Source organism: Pristiophorus japonicus, chromosome 1 (assembly GCF_044704955.1).
Source record: "Pristiophorus japonicus isolate sPriJap1 chromosome 1, sPriJap1.hap1, whole genome shotgun sequence".
Lineage (NCBI taxonomy): Eukaryota > Metazoa > Chordata > Chondrichthyes > Pristiophoridae > Pristiophorus > Pristiophorus japonicus.
Genome location: NC_091977.1, coordinates 68,498,213 through 68,520,679, shown reverse-complemented (window position 1 = coordinate 68,520,679; position 22,467 = coordinate 68,498,213). Strand labels below are relative to the sequence as shown.

Sequence of the window (22,467 nt, the reverse complement as noted above, 5' to 3'; positions counted from 1 at the left end):
ATAAAAAGCAACAATCCTTTGAAGTAAAGTTTTTGAACAGTAGTCCTACAATTTACTGATTGGGAATAAATGTGAAATATTGCAAAGGAGTCACCTTTTGTTTCCAAGGTTATTGGTTCGGAATAGTCTCCTGCCACAGCCTTGTTGCATGCTCTGACCCGAAAGTTCATGTATTTGGTTTCAAACTTTAGTCCTGGAGAACAAAGAACGACCATGAGTGAACAATGCTCCACCCTCATCGATTAAACATGTGAAATATACACATTTCCCTCTGGCATTAAACACTGCAGCCCTCCCCCTTTCTACTTCACTGCCATGATAATATCGACCAATACTCAGAGGAACAAATAAGAATGCTCTTTAAATTTAGTCCTAGTTATAATGCTTGTTTCCACCTGCTCTGTAACCTAGCTTTGATTTTATTAGACAATTTACAACATTTCAAAACAGGGAGCAGTTAAATTTGCTCTCGTCACTGAACTTTTACACAAGTATTTCTTGTGTAGAACGTCACTACTCTACAAAAAAAGGGCAATAAGCAGGGTTGTGGAGGGGGCCTGTTCAGATGCACAGTGAAGAGACAATGGATAATCAATCCTCTGAAGAAAATATGGAATCTATACAGTGCAGCACGTCCTTCTACATTGCAGAAATAGGTCAAGATATCCTGTTGACCATAATTCCATACAACAGTCTTGTTTCAAAGGTCCTATATTCCTAGAATTGACTGGAACTTGGGAAATAATGAAATGGAAAACTTACACTACATTGCCATTCGATAGTATAACAAGCTGTAAATATATGTTGCCAGAGACTTTCTGAATTAATTAAACTGGCCCTATTGTCAATCTCATTGTAAGATGTTACAAGAATGGGAAATTTAAATACTATACCAATGCAATGAATGGTTTAGCCCTGGTCTCGGATGAAAACCTTAATTTGGGCAGAGCAGGGGAAGCTTTACTCTGCAGCTGGATTTTTATACCTATCTGCTAATATAGAAACATAGAAAATAGGTGCAGGAGTAGGCCATTCGGCCCTTCGAGCCTGCACCACCATTCAATATGATCATGGCTGGTCATGCAACTTAAGTACCCCATTCCTGCTCTCTCTCCATACCCTTTGATCCCTTTAGCCGTAAGGGCCACATCTAACTCCCTTTTGAATATATCAAACAAACTGGCCTCAACAATTTTCTGTGGTAGTGAATTCCACAGGTTCACAATTCTCTGAGTGAAGAAGTTTCTCCTCATCTCGGTCCTAAATGGCTTACCCCTTATCCTTAGACTGTGACTCTTGGTTCTGGACATCCCCAACATCAGGAACATTCTAACCTGTCCAATCCCTCAGAATTTTATATGTTTCTATGAGATCCCCTCTCGTTCTTCTAAATTCCAGTGAATATAAGCCTAGTCGATCCAGTCTTTCTTCATAGGTCAGTCCTGCCATCCCAGGAATCAGTCTGGTGAACCTTCGCTGCACTCCCTCAATAGCAAGCATGTCCTTCCTCAGATTAGGAGACCAAAACTGTACACAATATTCAAGGTGTGGCCTCACCAAGGCCCTGTGTACAACTGCAGTACGACCTCCCTGCTCCTATACTCAAATCCTCTCACTATGAAGGCCAACATGCCATTTGCCTTCTTCACCGCCTGCTGTATCTGCATGCCAACTTTCAATGACTGATGTACCATGACACCCAGGTCCAGGTCTCGTTGCACCTCCCCTTTTCCTAATCTGTCACCATTCAGATAATATTCTGCCTCCCTGTTTTTGCCACCAAAGTGGATAACCTCACATTTATCTACATTGTACTGCATCTGCCATGCATTTGCCCACTCACCTAACCTGTCCAAGTCACCCTGCAGCCTCTTAGCATCCTCACAGCTCACATCACCACCCAGCTTAGTGTCATCTGCAAACTTGGAGATATTACATTCAATTCCTTTATCCAAATCATTAATGTATATTGTTCCAATTTCAGGCACCAAGTTGTCATTCTAAATTCCCAGCCTCCTTAATGATTAAATAAAGTCCAGCTACTCCCCATTCCACGCATGCAATAGACAACAAACTAATTAGTGGGAGAACAACTTCTTGTCTGTCAAAGTTCCAGACAATAAATTAATGTTGCCAATTGTTGGCTGCCCAAATATTTCTACTTTCACAAGACAGTAAGATAGGATTTTGCAAAGTACTTTGTCTGATCTCCTTTATCGGAAACCCATTTACTATAGTTCAATTTTGGAGAAAAGTTGAGTACATCAGAATTAATGGGTGCACAACCTTGGTTCAGTGATAGCACTCTTGCCTGAATCAGAAGGTTGTGGGTTCAAGTTCCACTCCAGTGACTTGAGCACAAAATCTAGGTTGACATTTCAGTGCAGTGCTGAGGGATACTGTTTCTCAGATTAGACGTTAAACTGAGGCATGATCTACCCTCAGGTGGGTATTAAAGAGCAGCGGAGTTCACCCAGTGTCTTGGCCAACATTCATTTTTCAACCGACATCACTAAAACAAATGATCATGTCATCATCACATTGATGTTTCAGGGACCTTACTATGCACAAATTGGCTGCTGCATTTCCTACATTACAACAATGAATATACTTCAAAAGCACTTCATTGGTACAAAGGACGTGGAAGGCGCTATATAAAATGCAAGTGCTTTCTTTTTAATGGAGAAAACATGAAAAAGTCAATGAACTATTTACAGAGGCTGATCTGAGGTGACAGGACCCTCCCCAGAGTTTGGATGTCTACTATGCCACATTCCCAAAGCTAACGCGGTCATTTTCTCCCATTTCACTGAAAATAAATATGCAAGGTTAAAAGCAGTGGGATCGCAAATCCCAGCCTGGGAATGTTGCTCTTATGGCTGTTCCAATCATGAGAAGAATGAGTCATTTTCACTTAGCTTCATTTTTTTTTGGGGTGGGGAGAAGAAAATTATTTTTCAGGAGACAAGGCATTAACCCAGAGTATTCTTGCAGCACATAAACATTCTATATCCACTGAATTCCTTGATGTGAAACTATAAGGCCGAAACAGCCACGACTCCAATGGACTGACGGCGGACCAACAACAAAATGGGCAAAGCATCTCTGGACCAGTAACCAAAAAAAACTTGAACCCCATTCACTATTTGCACATACAATATGTTCAACTTTTAAAACTCAGAAGTGACCTGATAATGTGTATTCAGTGCCCTTGATGTTATCAATGATGTCCCAGTTCCTTTCTTCTTTAACTCTAGGAGGTCCTTCATAGTTGGTTTTCCTGTACTCTAGTATGTAGTGGTCAATCTTATTATCTTCCTCTGGCAATCTCCACACTACAGTTGCACAATTATCAGCAACCAGACATTCAGCTGGGTCTATCTCGGGAGCACGTGGGACTGCAGAAAAAGTTACACACTTAATCATTTACAGCAATAACCTTTCAACACACAGATATGACTAATATGCTTAAGAATACAATTTGGAAATAATTAAAAACTTCTAACAGGTTAATATAAATACCAAATTTATATTATCTGGTGAAATATCAGGGAATTAACTTTTCAATTTAAAGATGCTCCCTCAAGGCTCAGTTAACACAGGCAGCGTCTAGCTGAGGTACAAAGACCAGAAGTCCCAGGATTGATTTCTGACCTGTGGGGCGGGATAGAAGAAAGGGTGCTACTATTGCCCTTGGTCTCCCTGGGGTGGGGAGAGGGGAATCAAGCAGGGTTCACGCTCCTGATCACTGTGCAATGAGCCCTACTGGAAAGCATGCTCGTGTCTGAGAGCAGGATCAGGCTTGGCTGTGATACAACCCTGCCCTAGTTGAATAGTCTCATCATCTAGGCTCACATGAAGAGTGGGAATTGAGAGAGTCACCCATAGAAGTATAGCCAGGTACTAGAGTGAGGGGTGGGGGGTGGGAAGAGAAACCATGGAAGTACATCTAGGTAATTGGGCAGGAGAGGGGGTGGGAACCCATGGAAGTACAGCCAGGTAAACCCTTGGAAATACAACCAGCTAACTTGGGGGGAGAAATGGAACCCATTGAAGTACAGCCAGGTAATTGGGGGGGGGGGGGGGGGGGGGGGTGGAGAAAGAGAGACACCAATGGAAGTACAGCCAGGTACTGGGGGGGCCATGAAAGTACAGCCAGCAGGAAGATAAAACATTGTCATGTAAACAAAGCCTGAACCATATAAAGTAATGACAATGGTACTCAACAAAACCATACAGAACCTGTTGCTATGGAAAAAAAATAACAAAAATGGCAATAAAATTGCAAGACTGTCATGACCCTTTCAGAAAAATCAAAAAATTGATTGGAGCACAAGTGAACAAATTGCTTTCTAAGCAACAGTATTTTAGTGTGAAGATTATGCTGCATATTCAATTTAGATCCAATAGTGTTAAATCATATCCTGACAAAACTGAAAATCAATTTACCTTCTACACAATTAACTTACACCTGATATTTGAAAATCCTTCGTGCCACCAAAGCTAAAAGTTACAGCTGAATGATGATTGGTTACTGGCACATGGTAATACTCCAATACACAACTGTTCCCAGTGTGGAACAAGTGCTCAAACCTTACAATGCGGCAGCACTGATAATTCACCTGCCCGACACCCCAACATTACCGCTTCTTTCCATATGTACAACAAACTCTTTTGTAGGTGTTCCGAATGAATGTTTCAGAAAAAACCCCACAAATACAACATTTTTGCGGAAAAAGCTTACACGAGATCAAAATGAAGAACTTGCATAGAGATGACAAAAAGGCACTGGACAAAGCATTGCTAAAAAGAAACTTTAATCAAGCTTCTATACATCATTCTCACAGGCAAATTATTACTATGTACATACTTTCTAATGACAAAATTTACAATTTGTTTGTACAGATCACAGACAAGCCCATCTCCGACCACTTCCGTGTAGCGCTCACCACTCGCATCGCTCTTCCAATCATACGTTCTTCTGCAGCCTCTCCTGGAAAAACTTGGCCCACTTCACTTATAACAGCACTTCCAAACTCCTAACTGCCTAATTGTTTGGACCTCCATTTTCCACGATGCTTCTGTAACCGCTGACTTGGTCAACCATCATTTCACCTCCATCTTTGATGTTGTCGTCCCCAGCAAAAACCTCATCACCATCCCACCCCATTGTTCCCACCTGGTATAGACACAATCATTGGTTTCTCAAATCCAAGGGCCCCAGACTTGTGGATGTCTGGTGCACAAGTGGCCTATCCATCCATCACCAGATCTGGATGGACCAAATCAAGCTCTACCAGGCCTCACTCTCCTGCAACAACAAAGCCACTACTCCAGGATCATCCTGGAAAGCAAAGATAACCCACTTTGTTTTCCTCCACTACGAACTGCCAACTTAAACTCCTTTGCCCCACCACTTCCAACCTCAACTCTAACAACTGCAAAAATGCTCGCAGACTTTTGTAACCAATATCAAGGCCATTCGTTCAGCTGCTTCACCTTGCTCACCAAAACAAACATTCCCCCAGGCTCCCATCTGACCTGAACCTACGAATCTTTCCAATTTCTCATAGAAACATAGAAAATAGGTGCAGGAGTAGGCCATTCGAGCCTGCACCACCATTCAATATGATCATGACTGATCATGCAACTTCAGTACTCCATTCATGCTTTCTCTCCATATCCCTTTGGCCGTAAGGGCCACATCTAACTTGCTCTTGAATATATCTAACGAACTGGCCTCAACAACATTCTGTGGTAGAGAATTCCACAGGTTCACAATTCTGAGTGAAGAAGTTTCTCCTCATCTCGGTCCTAAATGGCTTACCCCTCATCCTTAGACTGTGATCCCTGGTTCTAGACTTCCCCAACATCGGGAACATTCTTCCTGCATCTAACCTGTCCAATCCCATCAGAATTTTATATGTTTCTATGAGATTCCCTCTCATTCTTCTAAAATCCAGTGAATAAAAGCCTAGTTGGTCCAGTCTTTCTTCATATGTTAGTCATGCCATCCCAGGAATCAGTCTGGTGAACCTTCGCTGCACTCCCTCAAGAATGTCCTTCCTCAGATTAGGAGACCAAAACTGAACACAATATTCAAGGTGTGGCCTCACCAAGGCCCTGTACAACTGCAGTAAGACCTCCCTGCTCTTATACTCAAATCCTCTCGCTATGAAGGCCAACATGCCATTTGCCTTCTTCACCGTCTGCTGTACCTGCATGCCAACTTTCAATGACTGATGTACCATGACACCCAGGTCTTATTGCACCTCCCCTTTTCCTAATCTGTCACCATTCAGATGATATTCTGCCTCCCTGTTTTTGCCACCAAAGTGGATAACCTCACATTTATCTACATTATACTGCATCTAGAAGCAGAGGGTAATGGTTAATGGGTATTTGTGTGACTGGTAGGCTGTTTCAGGTGGGGTTCCACAACACTCAGTACTAGGTCACTTGCTTTTTGTGATATACATCAATGATCTAGACTTGAATATAGGGGCTATGATTAAGAAGTTTGCAGAGGACACTAAAATCAGCTGTGTGATTGATAATGAAGAAGAAAGCTGTAGGTTGCAGGAAGATATCAATGAACTGGTCAGGTGGGCAGAACAGTGGCAAATGGAATTCAATCCAGAGAAGTGTGAGGTAATGCATTTGGGGAGGGCCAACAAGGAAAGGGAATACACATTCAATGGTAGGACACTGAGAAGTGTAGAGGAACAAAGGGACCTTGGAGGGCAGGTTCACAGATGCCTGAAAGTAGACCAGGTAGATAAGGTGGTGAAGCGGAAATTAAAGAGTGAAATTAGCAGGTGCAAATGTAGGACAACAGTGCAATTCCTGTTGTTATTCAGAATTAAGAAATAGATTCCTGTTAGTGGAAGGAGGCAGGATACATATGTTCATACCCAAGGAGGATGTGAAACAATTAGCAAAGTTGAAATTGAACAATCTGTAACAAAGCGAAAAAAAATTGTCACGCGGTAGAAAGACTGACCAATGATAATGTAAATGATGACTTTGCAAAGAATTCTGTATAAAAGCAGCAGCTCCTGAAGTGTTAGACGAGAACGGTTGGAAAGGCATCCAGTTAAGGAACTGGTGTAGACCGTGTCTTCCTTGATCAAGCAATTAAACAATTCTTTTCTCCACAACAGGGCTGTGTTGAGTGTCTTTCTCATACTCCACATCAAATAGCGTAGTCTGGCAGGAAGCACCGGGCGAAAGACAGACGGACGTTTGCAGACCATCACTAGTGAGTATATATTTTAAATACCACTCATAAATCCGATGTAATCTGCCGCGAAACGTGTCGGTCGCCTGGGGTGTCCGAACTTGTGAGAAAGGTCTGTAATGGTGTAAAAGACTGGAAGGTAGTTAAGAGGTCACAATAGTAACTATCAAAGTAGGATCGGCTTGTAATTGCAGACCCTAGGTTCGAGGAAACCAGGTCAAAGGGGACAACGAACTGATAAGAGGAGTAGACGTACCAAAAATAGATGGCGTGCAAAGATATGCTAGATTAGGGGCCGGGAGGTTCGCTGAGTAGGTATTTTACTGACTACCATAGAAAATTGATAGTTATTATGTTAAGTGATAGATGGGATCCCAAAGAAGACCCCGCAAAACAAAAATTATGGTGGGAGAAAGGCAAATAAACAGACGGCCAAAACAGGTTTGATAGTGGTCAGTCAATGTTTGCAATATAAGACCATGGCCAGGTCCCAATTAGAGAAATTGCGCAAATTAAGCATAGGAGATAGAGTGGGTAGATCTAAGAAGAATATAACACCGACACAGAAGCTTCAGCTTTTGTGCCGAGGAAGGGAAAGATAAGCTTTGTTGAATGAAAGTGGTTGCGTGGAAGTCTTCTTGACTGTAGAATATTTGAGGTGGGAGTTAATGAATTTTTCATTTGTCTGAAAACCGGTCTTTTAAAAGAGAAAGGGTGTATCTGTATGTTTGTTTTAGCTCCACCCACCTTTTTCGGGCAGAGAGCTGAAAGTTTTTAACCTTTGTAGTGTTGTCCTAGATGTGGGAAGTTTAAACAAATGTGAAGAAGTTGAATTGTGTACCTAGAATTGAGTGACACTAAGTTAGAAACACAGATGTGGATTTATTTTGATAAGTTACAGAGCTAGGAAATGCACAAAGAATGGGTTTTTTAAACAAAAGATAAAACTTCAATTAAAAATGTGTGGCTCATTGTTTACAATTCTAATTGATTTAAAAAGTGTTGTCTTTTCAAATTGGTTATTACAGGCCGCGACGCCCAATTACGTGGAAAAATAAAACCCACACGTAATCATTGATTACATTGGGGTGAAAGATAATAAATTTAATCTATGAGTGAGATAAAGAAAGGAGAAGGGAAGAGTGTAATGTCTTTTTTTTTAAAAAAAGCCTGCGTGGGTTTCTTGAGGCTACAGGCTGGGGAAGCTCCGCCCTCGTTTCCTTTTTGTAGGATCTTATTTTAAATGACGCGAGAGCTTCTAGTTTAGTAAAAGAGATTTAAATAAAAAGATTTGCAGTACAGTATTTGAATTGGGATTTTGAGATATTCTTCTTGATAAACATTTTGGTTGTATTGGAAAATCTTGGGTTTGGAAACCTTTGTAAAAGAAATAATACTAAACAGTTTAAAAAAATAATACATTTTGGAAACAATCTAAAAATGCCAATTTCTCTGATGAGACAGAAATGCATGGGGACAGAATGAGACCCATTGCTTACTATTCAACCCAACAATCACAAGTAGCCATGGGCTTGTCCAGATGCGTGACTGCACTAGACTGGGCCACATTGGCAGTCAAGGTCAGCGAACCTGTCGTGATGACAGGCAAAATTGTCCTACACACCAAACACACTCTGGTAGAAATATTGAATACTGGAAAGCTCTGGGCCGTCTCCAATGTCTGCCGAGCGAAGTGGGAAGCCGCTTTACTGCCCCACGATGAATCAGTAAAGATAGTCAGAGATACCGGGGAAAACCAGGCAGAAGGAATCCTCACTAGGGAGGAGTCTCACGAGTGTAACGCATTAGAATGGGAAGATTCCCCAGGGAATCTAAGTGAGGTAGCTCTCAAAAACCCAGATCTTAAAGAAGGGTAACTTTGAAGGTATGAGGCGTGAATTGGCTAGGATAGATTGGCGAATGATACTTAAGGGGTTGACTGTGGATGGGCAATGGCAGACATTTAGAGACCGCATGGATGAATTACAACAATTGTACATTCCTGTCTGTCGTAAAAATAAAAAAGGGAAGGTGGCTCAACCATGGCTATCAAGGGAAATCAGGGATAGTATTAAAGCCAAGGAAGTGGCATACAAATTGGCCAGAAATAGCAGCGAACCTGGGGACTGGAAGAAATTTAGAACTCAGCAGAGGAGGACAAAGGGTTTGATTAGGGCAGGGAAAATGGAGTACGAGAAGCAGCTTGCAGGGAACATTAAGGCGGATTGCAAAAGTTTCTATAGGTATGTAAAGAGAAAAAGGTTAGTAAAGACAAACGTAGGTCCCTTGCAGTCAGAATCAGGGGAAGTCATAACGGGGAACAAAGAAATGGCAGACCAATTGAACAAGTACTTTGGTTCAGTATTCACTAAGGAGGACACAAACAACCTTCCGGATATAAAAGGGGTCAGAGGGTTTAGTAAGAAGGAGGAACTGAGGGAAATCCTTATTAGTCGGAAAATTGTGTTGGGGAAATTGATGGGATTGAAGGCCGATAAATCCCCAGGGCCTGATGGACTGCATCTCAGAGTACTTAAGGAGGTGGCCTTGGAAATAGCGGATGCATTGACAGTCATTTTCCAACATTCCATTGACTCTGGATCAGTTCCTATCGTGTGGAGGGTAGCCAATGTAACCCCACTTTTTAAAAAAGGAGTGAAGAGAGAAAACAGGGAAGTATAGACCGGTCAGCCTGACCTCAGTAGTGGGTAAAATGATGGAATCAATTATTAAGGATGTCATAGCAGCGCATTTGGAAAATGGTGACATGATAGGTCCAAGTCAGCATGGATTTGTGAAAGGGAAATCATGCTTGACAAATCTTCTGGAATTTTTTGAGGATGTTTCCAGTAAAGTGGACAAAGGAGAACCAGTTGATGTGGTATATTTGGACTTTCAGAAGGCTTTCGACAAGGTCCCACACAAGAGATTAATGTGCAAAGTTAAAGCACATGGGATTGGGGGTTGTGTGCTGACGTGGATTGAGAACTGGTTGTCAGACAGGAAGCAAAGAGTAGGAGTAAATGGGTACTTTTCAGAATGGCAGGCAGTGACTAGTGGGGTACCGCAAGGTTCTGTGCTGGGGCCCCAGCTGTTTACATTGTACATTAATGATTTAGACGAGGGGATTAAATGTAGTATCTCCAAATTTGCGGATGACACTAAGTTGGGTGGCAGTGTGAGCTGCGAGGAGGATGCTATGAGGCTGCAGAGTGACTTGGATAGGTTAGGTGAGTGGGCAAATGCATGGCAGATGAAGTATAATGTGGATAAATGTGAGGTTATCCACTTTGGTGGTAAAAAGAGAGACAGACTATTATCTGAATGGTGACAGATTAGGAAAAGGGAAGGTGCAACGAGACCTGGGTGTCATGGTACATCAGTCATTGAAGGTTGGCATGCAGGTACAGCAGGCGGTTAAGAAAGCAAATGGCATGTTGGCCTTCATAGCGAAGGGATTTGAGTACAGGGGCAGGGAGGTGTTGCTACAGTTGTACAGGGCCTTGGTGAGGCCACACCTGGAGTATTGTGTACAGTTTTGGTCTCCTAACTTGAGGAAGGACATTCTTGCTATTGAGGGATATTGCAGCGAAGATTCACCAGACTGATTCCCGGGATGGTGGGACTGACCGATCAAGAAAGACTGGATCAACTGGGCTTGTATTCATTGGAGTTCAGAAGAATGAGAGGGAACCTCATAGAAACGTTTAAAATTCTGACGGGTTTAGACAGGTTGGATGCAGGAAGAATGTTCCCAATGTTGGGGAAGTCCAGAACCAGGGGTCACAGTCTAAGGATAAGGGGTAAGCCATTTAGGACCGAGATGAGGAGAAACTTCTTCACCCAGAGAGTGGTGAACCTGTGGAATTCTCTACCACAGAAAGTAGTTGAGGCCAATTCACTAAATATATTCAAAAGGGAGTTAGATGATGTCCTTACTACTCGGGGGATCAAGGGGTATGGCGAGAAAGCAGGAAGTGGGTACTGAAGTTTCATGTTCAGCCATGAACTCATTGAATGGCGGTGCAGGCTAGAAGGGCTGAATGGCCTACTCCTGCACCTATTTTCTATGTTTCTATCTCACATTGTATGTGGACGGATCCCGACGGCATGTCAATGGCCACTCACGTACGGGATGGGCTGTATTAAACCAGCAGCTTGAGGTAGTGATGCAGGGAGCGCTGGATGGAGACCTTTCGGCCCAAGTAGCAGAATTAACCGCACTGACAGAAGCCTTATTACTGGCAGAGGGAAAGACAGTGAATATATATATACAGATAGCAGGTATGCCTTTGGGGTAATACATGACTACATGGTAGCATAGGGAAGGAGAGGGTTTGTTACCCGAGGCCATCAAACAGGATGAACGTATAAAATTACTATTAGAAGCAGCCAGCAAACCAGCTAAAGCAGCAGATAAAGGTAAAGGCCCATCAACGAGTAATGGATGAAATACAGCATGGAAATGAGGCTGCAAACAATGCCGCCCGAGAAGCAGCCACATCCGCAGACATAAAGATAGAGTCAGTCTGTAGCATTACCACAGAGGAGGACATAAACATAGTTAAACTGCATGATGATACGAACGAGGACGAAAGAGCAGAATGGGAGAGGAGGGGAGGATCACCTGGTATAGACTCCGTCTGGAGAAAGGACGGAAAGGTGTTGGCCCCTTCCTGTACTCGGCAAATGATCATGGAGTTATACCACGGCATTAACCATGCCGGGCGTAACGCCATGATATCCAATACGTCACGGGATTGGTGGTGGCCGGGAATTGGACGCGACGTTGCTAAACATTGTCAGCACTGTGTTACGTGCGCCCAACATAATCTGGGAAAAGCGATAAAAATAAGGATGGCACACCAACCCCGCCCACGGAGTCTATGGGAAAACAGAGATTAATTTTACTGGGCCGCGAATAAACTCCAGGGGAAGGAAGTACCGCTTGGCGATTATTGACCAGTTTACAAGGTAGGTGGAAGCATTCGCCACCCGCAATTGCACCGCAATCACGATAGCCCGCATATTAGCGGAAGAGGTAATTCCTAGATGGGGGATTCGAACCAAGGGAGTCATTTCACAGGAAAGGTAATGAGGGAAACTTGTAAAATACTAAACATTAAGCAGAAATTCCACATCCCCTACCATCCCGGGAATGGTAGAATGAATGGAGCCCGCAAAACCTCCCTGAGTAAAGCAATCCAGGGAACCGGACAGGCATGGCCGGAATTCCTGCCCACCATATTGATGAGACTGCGTGCTACACCGAACCACACAACAGGACTCACCCCTTACGAACTAATGACTGGACGAGCAATGAAACTCTGAGGGAATAGTTTCAGGAGGAGCAGAGTTAGGACCTTTACGCGATAGAATTAGGAAGTATGTGATGGAACTGAGTAGGCAGTTGAAAGGTATGCGACAGGAAGTGCGAGATAAGCAGGAAGAGGAAGACGAGGATAAAGGAACAAAACCTCCGGCGGTAGTACCTGAGGTGGGGGCAAAGGTAATGGTTAGGGTATTACCAGAAAAATCTGGATTCACCCCTCGACAGAGCGGACCCTATGAGGTACTGATTAGCGGAGACACGTGTGCATGCCTAAATATGAAAGTGTCGATTTCTGGATTCTTTTACCTCAATCTGGTTCAGCAAAATTACTGAAATGAATACCGTTTGTGCTTTAAACAAAGCAAGCTTTTATTTAAAAAGCAAATCCCGATCGGGGACCTTATCAGACAGAAGGAATGCACTCTGATAGAACGCACCCACTTCCTACGGAAAAAGTGACGTTACATTGTAAAGGCACGACGGTTATACATTTTCGGCAAAAGATAACAAGATAGGGCTAGAGTGACATCCTAGTTCAGCCTATCCCTTTTGATCCCTCTTTCCCTTTGTCCACTCATAAGCCGACCTAAGTATGGTCTGATTTTAAACAAAGACCTTCTGTTAATGTTTCAGGTTAATAACATGATTTAATAAGACCTTGAGGTTTTTCTGCAAGCTGTGGGTTTTGTTTCAATATGTGTTAGTGTTGTAACATTTCGCAGTCTCGAGTCTGAGATGTCATGGCTATTCCTCCATGAATTCTTTGTTAGCTTATACTGTCCCTATACAATTCCCACGTTCTCAACCTCGATGTCTCTATACATTTTTAAACATTCACAAAAGGTGGGGGCCGATGGAAACATTGGTCCCAGCTGAAAGAAGAAGTAGTGGAGGGATGCATTGATAGATGGACTTTTCGGGGGACTAGGATTAATATTTGCAATACTAGGGGTACTTGCCATAATAAAATGGACCTGGGAAAGGTCACATGCCCGGAGAAATGTTGCAAACAATCCGGTAGAAGTAGAAATGGTAAGAATCTAACTAAAAGCCTGGAATATCTAGGATGTGTTTTATCAACAGAATGCATATAAACATGATCACCACCGCCCTTACAATTCTACAAGGACAACTAGTAGCTCATCACCCGCCCCAGGAGGGAAATACAAGTTGTGACAATCATACAGGAGGGAGAACGATGCAAGAGAAGACCTCAAAGGTGCCCTCACATAACAAAGGGGGCCAAAGGGGGGTTAGTAATGAAATACACGAAGGAATACGCCAGAAGATAATCACGATATTTCTAAATCTGACCCTGAAGTTTATCACTTAAAAGGGAAGATTAGACGAAAAAGGGAGATATTAGAAATGATGGGCGCGGGATATGCGGCGGGCGTAGCCACAGTAAATGCTATAGATCTCCAGATGGTAGGCTCTTGCAGGTTGACATACTCACCCAAACCCTAAGAGGATTGCTGGAAAGGTGAAATGATAATGAGAAAATGCAGGCCCAATTGGGAGATGGGACCGAACGAGAATTGTTACAAGTGGCCCATACACTAAGGGATCACGCCAAGACAATTAATTTAATAAATGCGAACCAAAAATACAATAGCGAAAGCAGACGATAAGTACAGTAGAACATAACTTAAAACAGCTACAAAATGGGGAGGTCTCAGATTGGATAACGAATGATGTATTTAGGGAATGGATCTTGAGAAAAAGGGAAACAGATACCTGTGAAATCAGGCGAAACAGCCATGCATGGGTTCCTAAAACTGTGTAACTGGTCATCAGAATATAATTGGATTTGTACTGTCAATACCACAATATGATATGACCAAGGGAAACCTTCTGTATTAAGTTGACAATATAGGGAAATAAGAAACCAAACACGGGTCAGATACCACAAACTGCACCAATAAGTTATTAAGGAGAGAGATGATACCAAGGGTGTGTGCATTAAAGATTGTTATAAGAATAACCAGGTTGTTTTGTGCCGAGAACATCCCAAATTTGATCAAGATGACTGTGGATACAGCCGCACAGAAGGATGTGTCCTGTGCATAACCCCGCTGATGCTGGATTTCGAGACAACAGCAGCACCACGAAGTAACGGGAAATGGTGTGTCAGCACCACAGCCACTAACATGATTGTGGGAGGAGTAGCGCACTGCCCCATCACTATCACCGACTTTTGCTTCACGACCAGAGAAGAGGTTAATATTCAGGGACATATTACATACCCAGAATTAAAAGAAGAAACTGTCAGTGGAACGGTGGTAGACACTATAAAGTCGGGGTACAAGGGCTTCAAAGAGCCTCAGGGAAAATCCATTCCCAAACTAAGTGAGGAACAAACAGCGTTGGAGAAAAGTGTCCGTGAGCAACGACAAAATACATCATTCTGATGAAAAGCATTGTTAAGCTGCAAAAGGACACAAAGAAAGTGTTGGCCAATGGAATTTTGGACTTAATATTAATGTACACCCTTGGATAAGAATTATGTCACATGTATTAGTGATAGTAACATAAATATAACCAACATCTGCACTGTTTGAATGGTGCTTTAGATGTAGGAGAAGGATGAAAGCGCTGGTAAAAGCTGCTCAGAAATACAAAACGAAGCCTTTGCTGAAAGTAAGAAACAGGGGAGACAAACCAAACCAACACGAATACCTGATATGAGTCGTGCATGTCCCAATCCTATTGCCTGATCGACGAAATCGGGGCGGGAGGCACACGAGGTAAAAGAATCGGTCACGGTGGGTTAATAGAATAACCATGTGACCAAAGTGGGGATTGAAGCAGGAATTAAAGAGTTAAACACGTTTTAGATCAGGAAGGCAAAAACACAATTTGGTGATGTAGTGAAATTAGTGGGTGCAACTGTAGGACAATGGTGCAATTCCTGTTGTTATTCAGAACTAAAAAATAGATTCCTGTTAATGGCAGGAGGCAGGATACATATGTTCATACCCAAGGAGGATGTGAAACAATTAGCCAAGTTGAAATTGAACAATCTGTAACAAAGCGAAAAAAATTGTCACGCGGTAGAAAGACTGACCAATGATAATGTAAATGATGACTTTGCAAAGAATTCTGTATAAAAGAAGCAGCTCCTGAAGTGTTAGACGAGAACGGTTGGGAAGGCATCCAGTTAAGGAACTGGTGTAGACCGTGTCTCTCTTGATCAAGCAATTAAACTACTATTTTCTCCACAACAGGCCTGTGTTGAGTGTCTTTGTCATACTCCACATCAGAAGACATTTGGGATACTTGTATTCTATGCCTCAGCTAATAAAGGCAAGAGTGGGGGGGGGGGGGGGGGGGAAGTTAGGTTTGAACTGTATAAAACACTAATTAGGCCACAGCTAGAGTACTGCATACAGTTCTGGTCACCGCATTACAGGAAGGATGTGATTGCACCGGAGAGGGTACTGAGGAGATTTACGAGGATGTTGCCGGGAGTGAAGAATCTTAACTATGAGGACACATTGGATATGCTGGGTTTGCTTTCCTTGGAACAGAGGAGGCTGAGGGGAGACCTTACTGAATTGTATAAAATTATCGTGGACAGAAAGGGCCCATTTCCCTTAGCAGAGGGGTCAACAGCCAGGGGGCATACATTTAAAGTAATTGATAGGTAGTTTAGAGAGGATTTGAGGGGAAATTTCTTCACCCAGAGGGGTCTGGAACTCATTGCCTGAAAGGGTGATAGAGGCAGAAACCCTCACCACATTTAAAAAGTACTTGGATGTGCACTTGAAGTGCTGTAACCTGCAGGGCTACGGACCTAGAGCTGGAAAGTGGGATTCGGCTGGATAGCCTCTTGTTGGCCAGCACGGACACGATGGGCCAAAATGGCCTCCTTCCATGCTGTAAATTTCTAGGATTCTGCTGTCCAGCTCAGTGAAACTGTCCTCACTTGGTTCTGCTTTTACCCCTCCGTCTCTACCAATAGATTCTTTTCACTTCAGTGGTTCCCCTCCCTCCCTGGCCACTCTCTCAGACTGAACCAGACGGTTCACAATTTGAGTGTCTCTTCAACCCCAAGCTGAATTTCCAAATGACTTCCTACTTGAACATCACCCACCTCTACCCTCACCTCCTCAAAGAACTCTCATCAGCTAAAATTCTCATCCTTATATCCTTCCATGACCTTGCCCATCCTTATCTAACTTTCTCCAGTTTGCAATTTGTCCGTCTTTTTCCTTTTCTCCATCCCCTCCTTCCTTTGTTGCACCATGGTTGGCTGTGCCTTCAGCAGCGTAGGCCCCACAATTCCCTTCTGAAACCTCTCCACCTCCCATCCCTCATTAAATTGACGGGTACGGTGGCATAGTGGTTATGTTACTGGACTAGTAATTCAGAAGCCTGGACTTATGATCTGGAGGAGATGAGGGTTCAAATCACACCACGGCAGCTGGGGAATTTAAATTCAGTTAATTAAATTTATAAATGTGGAATAAAAAGCTAGTAATGGTGATCATGAAAATACCGGATTGCCATAAAAATCCATCTGGTTCACTAATGTCCTTTAGGGAAAGAAATCTGCTGTCCTTACCTGGTCTGGCCTATATATGACTCCAGACCAACAGCAATTTGGTTGAGTCTTAACTGCCCTCTGAAATAGTGGCTCACCACCACCTTCTGAAGGGCAATAAATGCTAGCCTTGCCGGCGATGCCCAAATCCCATAAATGAATGTTTTAAAAAAAAAATCTACCTCTGTGATCAAGCATTTGGTCACCCCTTCCAATATCTCCTTTAAATTGGTGTCCAATTTTTTCCTTTACACTCTGTAAAGCACTATGGGACATTTTTCTACATTAATGGCAAGCTGAAGTTTGGGAGGTCACATTACCTGCATGATCATCCAGTTATATTTTGGATATTGTGAAACATCAGCCCCCACACAACCACTATTAGAGAACTTAAAAGGTATGAGCAGCAACATGCAAGAGAAAGGACCAGAGTTTCTGGTTTATGACCAGTGAAGTGAGATGAACTAGAATAAACCTGCATCACCCATGCCCAGCCAAAAAGGTTCATAATTGTAGAAGTGATTTTGGGTCAGTGTTGTCCAGTGCAGATGATATTTTCTGACCTCTGTTTTGGCACTCTTCTGCTTCTACAGTGGCAGTGTAGAGAATCCCACCACAGCATGGAATCCTCCAGTTATTTTGAACACTGTGTAAGGTATAAACTACAGACCCCTAGCTTTCTAATTGACTTTCGATCGGTGTCTCTCCCTTTATCTCCCAATAAGTGACAAGATTTTGGAGCAACTTCCAGGAAATGGATGTAGAAGAATCATCTGCAGAGATAAAGAATATTTCAATAAATTCACACATGAACGGCAGGTTTTGCAATAAGACTAACCGATCCCTGATGGCACTGCTCAAACATCAATGTGCTCTACCTACATAATGAAAAGTCTCAAGGATAGCACACATCCATAACAAGTCACACTTCAAAAGTGCAAGTTACTTTTCTGATTTATGTTTGTTCACATTCAAGTGCATGTCTTAAAGTTAAATTTATACCTTAAAAATACATAAATTATGAACAAAAACAATTTACTTACTCACAAAGTTGGCCACTGCATCTTGGAAATGTTTCCATTCAGTCTATCCCCGCCAGGGCCTGTTCTTCTCCTGAGACTTAAGTTTCGCTCTATCCCCAGCACGGAAGCCTTAACTTCCATCCTCTTTAGTGTAACCAGAAATACCAAAGAATACACTCCGACAAGCCCAAAGGGCAAAATTCTTACTTAACACCACTTGAGCAGAAAGCATAAGCTGAGTTTTCCTTCCCCTCCCTCCCACGTTCTCCAAGTTAAGCCACTAAATATAAAAACTGAGCTTAAAGATGACATTTAGAATAAAATTTGGTTTGGGTGCACTGAGGAAATTGATGGTTGCGCAGGGCTGGACGGAATGTTTAGATCCTTCTCTTTCTCTGCACTTCCTCAAATTCCTATCTATCCATCCACCACTCCCACCCACCCTCACCTTTATGCAATTTCATGCCTCTCCCCGATAGTCACCCTCACCAAATGCACTGCATCAATCAGGTGAACACGTCATTACACTCACTCACTGGATCTGTTCTTTCCCTCATTGCAGGAGAAAAGAGCACAGAACATGAGGGAGAAGGAGAACACCGAAGGTGGGCCTCCACAGATCAGTGGAGTTTTGGCATCCTTGGCTAGAGATGGGGAGACGGGGATCTCCCAGCTACCTTGGTGACAATTAAATATCAGCGAGCTATCACATATAGCACTTAGTCATGTTGACTGGATTTCCACACCAAATGAAATATGATCATCTTCATACATTGTAACATTCTCATCTTGCCAGTACTAATTCAGCTTTTATCCCTGACAGGGTCCTGAAGTGTGCAGCAGCAATCAGTGGAGGTCACAGACTGATTCCTCAGAGGAGTTAATTCCTTCTGAGGGTGCACCATCACACAACTCATTCTTACCATGCACCAGCTCAGATACTCGCACTTTGCTAGGACCGGTTAGGCAGATAGTTGGGTTTTTACCTGGTGACTCACCCTTTACAAGTGAGCAAGAGGAGATGGTGATAGCAGGATAGCAGTGAAGAGTCTGTATCAGAGGGCGCATCACTCTGCAAGTTCTGCTCAGGTACACACAGGTGCTGTACCCTGGGGGGCTGTCGATGAAAAGGAGAATCAGTGCGCAGCAACACAGAATGTGCAATGCACTGACAGGCCTTCCAAGCACACTAACCACGATTGCAGAGAGAATGGAGGAGACCGCCTCAGACATGAGTGGGTTGATGTCGCAGGGCATTGCGATGATGTGTTCTTCCATGAAGAGCGTCCAGCTCCGTGGAACAGCAAATGCACGCCTTGACCATGGCTGTGCAGACTCTGGATGACAACATGCCATAATAAGCCTAGGCCTTACAGTGCCTCACTGATCTGCACCAAAGTGCACTCCAGCAGAGTGGTAGCAGTGAAACACAACTGGGTCATGAGGGATGATGGCAAAAGGAAACATGGAAGTGGGGAAGTGGGGACTCCACTTAAAGCACTCCCACTGCTCACCCGTTGCAACCCTCCTCAGTCAGTACCAGACATGCTGCCTTGTCTCCCGATGTCAGTCTGCCCCTGCATAGGTGCAGGTGGGGCAGTCTTTGGCAGGGCCCGCATGGACTCCAAAATCCAGCGGTCGTTGGCCAAGATCATCTCAGCAGTTAGAGCAGGGATCTGAGCAGCCTGCCTCTACCTCTGCTGAAACCACAGGGGTTGCACCACTTAGAAGCAGAAGGAAAAAAGAGGAAAGCTTTGTAGTTGCACAAGGGTATATGAAAAAATGTAAATGTTAAGTTTCCGTTTAGTTAAAGCACATACATTTTATTATTTGCCACCACTTTCCCATCTGACCCATTCTTGGTTGCCAGGTGTCAAGTCACTTAACTGCTTGATGATGAATGGGAAGACATGAATTGATGGAGATGGGTGGTTAATTGTTTGCATGACTGCTTTGTGTCAGTGACATTGGGCTACAGGTCTCTCAACAGCAGGTTGCTGTTGGTCATATAGCTCCTTGTCCGAGGTCCAATCTAAGGCAGCCAAAGTGCCACCCATCATGCTGCGATTCAGAAAACCTCCAAGTATAGAAAGTAAACCCTCAGCAAAGTACTGTGAACAAATCCTTTCCCACAAGCAGGTAAGAAAGCAGCTGTAAGTACAGAATATTTATCATTATATTTTCATGAGTTTGATAAAAGCCCCCTCAAGCCGTTGTGTTCTCGCCTTGCTTCCACGGACGAGTTTCAGGAAGCCCGGGAAACCTGTGGATACGCCATTAAATTTGAAAAAGTTGAAAGCAAGTTGAAATATTGCTCTAATTGAGCCATTAGCATGTGTTAATAGCCAACCCACCTCTCCTGAGGGGGCTGCGCACGAGCAGCGGATTAGAGTCGGCTTCCCGGAGTGCTCGCATTTTTGCCAGTTTTAACCCCCCACTATATGCGTTCCTCCAGGTTAAAATTCCCACCAATGCTTCAGATCCCAGGCTACCATAAGCAGAGGCACGAGAGATCTACTAGCAATGTTCCTGCTAAGCTGCACAGCGATCGGGAGGTCCCACGCAGGCCACTCACTGGGATACCAGTTTTTGGCCCCAATACCATTTCTGTAGCCAAAGGGAAAATCAGTTGGTCCTACTCAGTGGTATCACTGATACTGCGACAGGATCTGGCTACAGTGACTTAATTACCCGGGACTAAAGAGCTTTGAGATCTGTCCAGTCACATTGTTCTGACAAACCACAATACAGCATCCTCGAGGTCCACTTCTATCAGACAGTCTGCTAGGCATAGTACCATAATCCATTCTGGTCCATGCCAACAGATAGATTTGCCGAAAACCCTTTTAGGTCTCAACTCCACCCAGTCTTCCTGTAGTGACCCAAGCCTACCGAGACAATACTAGTTCAACTTTTTCCACTTTGAGGAATTGGTTTAGATGCTGGAGATTCACAATTGTTACAAGGAAATTGAAGAGGCTTCTGTCCAGTGATACAGTAATAGAATCCAATTCTTATGTGATTGAACCCAATTATTTAGAGCACAGTGCCATCAATCTCAGCTCCCAGTACAGGCATATGGTTAGGCCCACCCAAAAGTCAGAGCAGACAATTCAACAAAAATGTTGAAATTTAGGGATGTTGCCGATTATCTCCTGAACACAATAGTGTCGGAGACATCTGCTCTCATTTTGCTGGGTCTTTGGTAGGTTTGGGTCGCTACAGGAAGACAGAATGGAGTTGAGACCTAAAGGGGCTCTCTGCAAATCTATCTGATCGCTTGGCCAGCATGGATGATGATAAATATTTCTGAGACTCCCCGTTAAAGTCACAGGGTGGCCTACAGCTCCTGCTTTGACTGAACATAGGGCAACTAACCCACAAAGGGCAGCTCCTTTCCTTTTGTAATATCTGGGATAGAATAAAAACCTCCGTTGTTAAAACAGTCGGTTCAGTATTCACAAGTGAAGCATTAAAAATGTGTTTTTTGATTTATAAGTCTAAAAGTGATTCTGAATTTGTAGCTGGCCTTTGTGAGGCTGCATCTGTGGTACGGTGTTCAGTTTTGATCTCCTTAGTTTAATGGCTTGGATTGCAGTTCCTGTGGGCATCATGAGTGCTAGTCAGAGTAGAAATAGCAGGATAGTTAAGATGAATACGTGGCTTGAGCAATGGTGCAAGAGGGAGGGATTCAAATTCCTGGGACATTGGAACTGGTTCTGGGGGAGGTGGGACCAGTACAAACCAGACAGTCTGCACCTGGCAGGAACGAAACCAATGTCCTGGGAGGAGTGTTTGCTAGTGCTTTTGGGAAGGGTTTAAACTAATACAGCAGGGGGATGGGAATCTATGCAGGGAGACAGATGGAAGTAAAATGGGGGCAGAAGCAAAAGGTAGAAAGGAAATAAGGAAAGGTGGAGAGCAGAGAAATCAAAGGCAAAAATCAAAAAGGGCCACATTACATCATTCTAAAAGGACAAAGAGTGTTTAAAAAAAACAAGCCTGGAGGCTCTGTGTCTCAATGTGAAGAGCAATAGTAATAAGATGGATGAATTAACTGCGCAGATAGCCGTTAACGGATATGATGTAATTGGGATCACGGAGACATGGCTCCAGGGTGACCAAGGCTGGGAACTCAACATTCAGGGGTATTCAATATTCAGGAAGGATAAACAGAAAGGAAAAGGAGGTGGGGTAGCGTTGCTGGTTAAAGAGGAGAGTAACGCAATAGTAAGGAAGGACATTAGCTTGGATGATGTGGAATCTGTATGGGTAGAGCTGCGGAACACCAAAGGGCAGAAAACGCTCATGGGAGTTGTGTACAGAC

The 22,467-nt window shown here is 43.4% G+C and overlaps 1 protein-coding gene across 3 annotated transcripts in view; it reads right to left on the bottom strand.

Annotated features, from left to right (window-relative positions):
* fsd1l (fibronectin type III and SPRY domain containing 1-like) overlaps positions 1-22,467 on the bottom strand; it is a 115,471-nt gene that overhangs the window by 43,829 nt on the left and 49,175 nt on the right. For 2 of the 3 annotated variants that reach the window (XM_070880678.1, XM_070880689.1), the window contains exons 7-8: positions 3,189-3,398; positions 95-193 (exon numbers count right to left, since the gene is read on the bottom strand). In XM_070880678.1, coding sequence (XP_070736779.1) covers positions 95-193; positions 3,189-3,398 — 309 coding nt within the window. Of the gene's footprint in view, positions 1-94; positions 194-3,188; positions 3,399-7,003; positions 7,243-22,467 lie in introns of those variants that run through there. The other variant, XM_070880698.1, reaches the window with a different exon arrangement.